A 6,734-nucleotide genomic window follows, 5' to 3' on the forward strand; every position below is an offset into this window, starting at 1 on the left:
AACCAAAATGCATCATCAGCCTCTCCTTCTTCTGTGGCTGCGACCACAGACTTGCCCCCGTTAACAACGGCAATGGATATTCGCCTCTGACAGTCCTCGATGCAATGACATTTGGACGGGGGGGGTTATACATCCGAAGTGGATTGCTGTCTCCGTGGCGGAGATATCAATCACCGGCCCTAAGATGGAGCAGCTCCTGTCAACACACAATTTAGCTCCACGACGCCACATTTCCGTAGTGATAGGGGAGATTACACGGGTGGGGAAATAACCGCGCTGCTTACTGAGTCTGGGGCAGGTTATTTACTGGGTTTTGCAAGGAGCGGATCAAAATTCAATACTAGTAGTTGCCACTGATTAGAAAATGTCCAAATTCTCAGAGAATTTAGGGATAATCGCACACCTATGCTGAATGCACGTGTGCTGTTCACAGATGGGCAAGGGCACACAAGCAGCTCCGTGCAGCCTTTCTCCGCATCAGGCCAGGTTCCTCAGCAAAGCAGCCACAGAACTGATTATTCATTTTAAATACGCAAGTAAGCGTGTGTGCTGTCTGTGGATATACACCCAGGGAGCCCGAGATGCCATGAGATGTGCTCAGTGAAAAATGTGCCTTTTCTCCCATGGCGTTACGTCCCTCTTCTCTCTGGGTCTGTTTCCTGCAATGAACAGGAAAAGAAAAAAAAATCTACAATACCAAAAAGCAGAGCAACTATGAGACATTAAAATTTCATAAACTCCAAGCACAAAAAAATAGTCATTTACGATATAACACTCTACTGAATGGAATTGTACATCCATCCATAGTAAAAACCCAAACCTATCTTCAGTCATGAAAACAGAGCTTTAGGCACACACTGGGACAAACTACTGTTTCTTGTCTGCTTTCCTATATGAAAAGCACTTAAAGCAGCAATCAATTATGTAACGGCTGCATTTGCTTTATGCAAGAGGGGTAGAGAAGTCTGTCTGCAGTTAGTGTGAATTTATGCATTGTGGTTGCATTCACATATTTTTTTCTCTTCTTTTAAAAGCCATGAGCGATTTTAGGGAAACGTTGAATTTACAGGCACATTATGAATGGTGAACTGTCAGTATGGCAGCTAATCAAGAGCTTGCAGCGGCTTGACATGTTCATTTATAAATGCGTGTGCCTGCCCCTGAAGAAGAGAAATTTTTGCTATATTAATCCTTCACAACTACATAGAGAAACTCTGCTTGTAAGAGCTGGACGGGCCGTGCAGTACTTGGCAGTGCTGAGGGGGTGTGGAGGGATTCGTGATGTACTCCAGCACGCGTCTATTTATCTTCTGTTAGACAGTGCTCAGACTAACAAAAAGGTCTGCAATTTCCACTGAGATAAATGATCCTGGGGAACATCTTCCTGAAAAACAGACCCGCGTTGTTTATAAATGCTTCACCAGCTCAGAGCTGTTGATCTCAGTTGTCCCAAGGAAAGATATTTCCAAAAGAAAAAAAAAAACCTAAGCATTTTCAACCAATTCTAGTTGAAAACATTATATTGTGATGGTCAGGATATGTTTCAAAAGCATGCTGTCATCAACTTTCCCCCAGAATAGAGAACGCTATCCCAGATTACAGACAAATCCCAACCCAGGGACCCACTGAATGAGCTGATGCAGCTCTCACTGCTGGGGGAAGGAGAGACCTCCATCTGTTACTGCATCTTGGCTCTTCTGCAGGCTCTGTAGACCAGAACTGCAGCCAGAAAAGTCAAGCTAATGTATATGCATGACACATACATATAAATTTCCATCTGACTTCTCAGTTTCCAGAATGCTATTTTCGAAGACAAAATGAACGCACAAGGTAAATATCACGTCCGGACCCAGGGCATAAATAAGTTTCTAACTGCTAGTGTTTGGGGTAAGACCTTTGTAGAGGCATTTGACCTACGTTTGGCCAGTCCCAGTTGAAAACATAGATGTTTTCCTGGTGGCGCATGCACCATTGGTAAGCTCATGTCCCCAACGAAGAAAGGTTAGCTCATGTTTTTCTCACCCTTGTGACTTTGAATTATTTCAGTTCTCCACACTCTATTTAGATTTTTATCTTTCATCTGTCCGTGCAGTTTCCTTTTCAACTTCTACCACTACTTCTACATGCTGACAAACGTCCTCTTCTACGTCAGTTCGGCAATCAACCCCATCCTCTACAACCTGGTGTCTGCAAACTTCCGACAGATCTTCCTCTCTACACTCACACTCCTGTGCCTGCCATGGAGGAAGAAGAAGAAACGACTGGCCTTCACCAGGAAATCCAACAGCATCTCCAGCAACCACACGTTTTCCAGCCAGGTCACAAGGGAAACTACATACTGAAGCCAAAGGAGGAAGGGAAATGCATTTCATCATGGAGTCAAAACTTGTGAGGGGCCTCTGTGGCTTTCATGCATGGTCTCCAAATTCACGTAACACAAGTGTGTTTAGCAAAGTCATTTTTGTTGGAAAAATAGGCTTTGTGCTGCCAGTAACTTTGAGGTTATTTTAAAGCATTGGCCTTGCCTCTTGTGAGTAATGTCTACACGTTTTGTAACTTCAGTCTGGCATAAATCCAGGTGCGGTGTTAACTGGGAAGCCAAAATGTGTTAAACTTAGGCAAAACCATACTGCATTTCACCCTTTCCTCAGTGCAGAGATGCCATGTTCACATCTAAGGGTTTGAGATCATGTCTCTTGGTGGCACCGAGCAGAGAGTCTGATGAGGATAACGCAGTTTTGAACAGAAAGGGATGTTTTTGGAGAATGGACATGCTCACCTATGGGATGTTCAATGAACAAGGAGTGAAAACTCAGGGAGGCAGGTGGTTATTTTAAAAATATATCTAAATTGTGATTAATATGACCTAGGTGCTTGAGAGAGCCGCTCTGGCTCCTTGAAATGAAATAACAACAGATGATGCCTTACCTAGATTGGGGTGCGTGTGGTCTGGGGAAATGGGGGTCATCTTTTATTTTAGGGCATATATAGTGCCTGGCACAGTGAACCCCCTCTCTCACTGGTATTGGTACTGCAACACCAATACATAACAAAGTCTCTGGCAAAGTCAAGAATGCAGAAACTGTGCCCAGCTGGAGTGCTGAAAATGAACAGAAATGGAAAATCTTACTGTTGCCATACAGCCAAATCCTATTTTTTAGCAGGGAGAACAGTTAGCTGGCCTGCAGTAAGAGGTGAGACAACTCCAGGCTCATGAGGGCTCGAGGCTGCTGAGATAAGAGCAATGCGACCCAATTCTGTGGGACCTTCAGGTTTTTCCCATTCTTATTCCAGTTTTACTTGTTTCCTCACCATTTTCACAAGGCTGACGTCTCATAGGTTATATCAGTTGTAGGCAGCAGGGCCTCTTGTTCTACCTTTTCTTTTATTTCTTTTTGCTACCAGACCTGTTGGCACACTGATCTGCACACACAAATCTTCAGATAGTGCAAATGAAGAACACAAGAAGGTCTAAACTGGGGAGCCTTAGCTAAAATGACTTTCTTTCAACAAGCCAGAGGAACAGAAACAAGACCTGAAAATGCTCTTTGAAATGTCTCAGCTGGCCAGGATAGGTAGCGTGAGCTTTTCTCTCATATGGTTCCACCTCTAACAGCCCGCTATGTGATGCAGCAAATTGCTCCAGAGCCTTTAGCACCAGAAGTCACAGGCCTCTGGGACAAGCTAAAGGGCTTTCCCCGCTGTCACATCACCAGACGGTGACCTGCGTGAACCTGGAACCAACTAATCATCCTGTGCAACCTCTGCTGTGATTTTGCTAGCGGTGACCTTGCGTCCCCTTTCACACCACACTTCATTAGGAGAGCAGGGCTTGCCTCTTTATGATGACAAACTAGAAGAGTCACTGGGCTGAATTCAGCTTTCTGGGCTTTGCCCATACCCTGTCACTCTTCAACTAACGAGCACCCTTGGTATGTAACAGAAGTCTCAATGCTGGAGATGTGGATCTGGCCCCAGTGAACAGTCACACGATGATGGAGACCAGTTACTGATCCACTGGGTACTGGCAACTTCTCCTGCTACAGAGGTGGTAATCTCGTGGGTTAGGCCCTATTGGGCTCAGGGCTTAGAGAAAACACCGGTGGGGCATTTGCTGTGAGTTGTGAATGATGGCTATCTACTTCCAAGGCATTTATAACCTGGCAGTTGTACAGAGCTAGCTACCGTGGTAGACCTGGTTACCATCAGCCATGACCTCCAACCACACCTACCAGGGATGGGAGATTATTTTAATGCCTAGTACAGAACCACTCCAAAAGAAAGGGCTCAAAATGGAAATCAGTGGGGCTTTAGTTTCTTCTGATTCAGCCAAACTGCAAGCTCTGTCCTGTCATGCCTTCTTTTAATTTCTTGCCCTGGTTGTACCAAACAAAGGGCAGAGATTGTATTTGACAAAGCACTTTCGTTGATCATGCACAGTTGACTCCTCTTTGGCAAGAAAAACAGGCAATGGCACATACACAGAAAAAAAGGGGCAAAAAGGAGACTGGTCTCTTTGGAAGGAAATCTGTGAGGAACCACCAAATGTTATCTGTGTGTGTGTTAGAAATGGCTTGGGCAAGTTGGAAGAAGAAGCTTCAGAAGACCTGTACATACTGCCTTGTGGGAAAGTCCAGGTACGATGAGCAGAGGAAGAGGAGTTTTAATGTCACACATTTAACATCGGCCTTCCAGGCAAGACACTTCAAATGTTTCTGGAAAGGACCTAGATTTTTTAACTTCACTTCTAAATAGAGTCAACAGCTGGGAGGTGGTTTCTGAAACCTCCCACGGAAGCTGTAACTGTGTGTTGCTTTGACTTTCATTAGGATTTAACATCCTGCGTGTCTCAGTTGCTTTTGAATTCTTAAACATTATTAATATACTTGTTCAACACCAACCTGCTGAAATGCGCTCGATTATCTTAGAAAACACTGTACAAAAATTGTTGTTTCACATAAGATGCTTGGCTTAGATTTTCATTACTGAGATACACTGGCAGCTTACAGAGTATTTGATTTATTACAGATATTACAGAATATTTGATCACGGCTCAGAGAAACTGGGAGGTTTATTTTTGGTTTGACATGAAAATGGGAATAAGCTGGAGGAAAAATGAACTTCTTATAAACTCTTTCCGCAATGTTTGTTGGGCCACTCGAGTCCTGAAGAGCTGACTATTTGGGGGGATTTATCCAAGCGGTTTGCTGGCTTCTACAGCTCCGTTCCTGCAGTTTAACACGGGAGCAGACCCGAGTCTATGGCCTTAATCTGAGATTGCAGCTCAAAGCTACACTGGCCAAATCTGACTACCTTGAGCTGAGAAGTGTAAATTACAGCTGATTTCATCCTCCCTCCCCTCCTCACCTAGTTTTGCTATATTCAACCTAGAGATTTAGTTCCCTTGAGCTCAAAGAAGTGAGGACAACTCACTGCAAGACCCCATGGTTTTGTAAAGGAAAGCATGATACCATAGAGAAGAAAAAGGTACAAACTGTCCAGTATATACCAGAAAAATGGTTCTTTCCATGCCTTTTAACAACGGTTGAACTACTAACCCAGCAAGGTTTAGCTTTAAACCTAATGAAAGTGGCTTTTGCCATTAGACAAAATGTGTACTCCCATCCTTTGTATTCCTGTCTTGTCTGAACTCTCTGCTGGGACAGAGAGGTGAGCGTTGGTGCAGCATGCTGTTAATCTATGCAGATTTCCTATAAGTGTTTTGAACTGTTTTGACTAAAAAAAAAATCTGTTGAGCCCACAGATGTGAAGTACTGCCAGATGGATTCTGAGAAATTCCCATCTGAAGAGAGCCTATCAAGTGACCTCTTCAAATATTATTTTGAGGTTTCGTTTCTCTTCACGGTGTTCTTGTCAGGGCTGTCCATTTGGCAGCATGTGAAATCAGATTTCCAAAGTCATTACACTGTTTGGAAATTTCCCCCAGACAGGACTTTCTCACCAAAGGCCCAGTACACATCAGCGTTTGAACGCTTTGGTGAGCTTGTCCTTTTTGCAAAGTGCATGGGACCTCACTTCAGCGACTGCGCCCGTAAAGGAGAAAACGAAATGGAAAAGTCGGTGAGGAGGGTTAGCAGGACACGTGCTGTAAACATGACGATAGCAGGACCTTTGCATTTATAGCATCAGATGTTCAGTGGAATTAAAAACAAGGTGTGCTGTTGCTGCAGGCAGCTCGTGTTGCAGGTGTGAACCCATCATCTGTGCGGCTGCCATCGCCACCTGCCCTCGGGGAGGGACACACGTCCGCACGGCATGAGAGCGCTGGAGCTCTCCTGTGCAAGGCCTTGAGTGTTGGTCTGATACCTTCCTGGTCGTGTTGTTTGGTAGCTGTATCTGCTAGAGCTCTGTCTGGTTCTTAACATTACAGCTCAACAAGTTTTTCTGTTCTCAGTCTCCATTCGTTTAGTACGAAGACAGAAATCGCTAATCCAAAATTTCACGATGCCGTGTCCTGGCTTTGTGATCAAGAGTCCTTCCCCAGCCGTGCCACCTGATAGTCCTGCACAGGTTGTATTTACGGCAAATATTTTTTAAAGTGCACCTTTTTTTTTCTGAAATACAAAATGTTGATGTGCTTTATTTTCTGTGGCCTGTTGCGCAATGGGAAAAAAAATGAATGTTAAAAGCGTGTCAGCGTCTCCTTTGTAATATTTTCTGTGACAAAGGGAAGGAAGAGGGTGTGAAATCCTTTTGTGTAGCAATGGGAAACA

At 44.2% G+C, this 6,734-nt stretch overlaps 1 protein-coding gene across 1 annotated transcript in view; it reads left to right on the top strand.

Moving 5' to 3' along the window:
- NTSR1 (neurotensin receptor 1 (high affinity)) overlaps positions 1-2,342 on the top strand; it is a 59,703-nt gene extending 57,361 nt beyond the window's left edge. Inside the window, exon 4 of the mRNA XM_009326802.1 lies at positions 2,093-2,342. Coding sequence (XP_009325077.1) covers positions 2,093-2,342 — 250 coding nt within the window. The remainder of the gene's footprint in view (positions 1-2,092) is intronic.
- Positions 2,343-6,734: the final 4,392 nt, after the last annotated feature.

Source organism: Pygoscelis adeliae, unplaced genomic scaffold, assembly GCF_000699105.1.
Source record: "Pygoscelis adeliae isolate BGI_AS28 unplaced genomic scaffold, ASM69910v1 Scaffold286, whole genome shotgun sequence".
NCBI classification, from domain to species: domain Eukaryota; kingdom Metazoa; phylum Chordata; class Aves; order Sphenisciformes; family Spheniscidae; genus Pygoscelis; species Pygoscelis adeliae.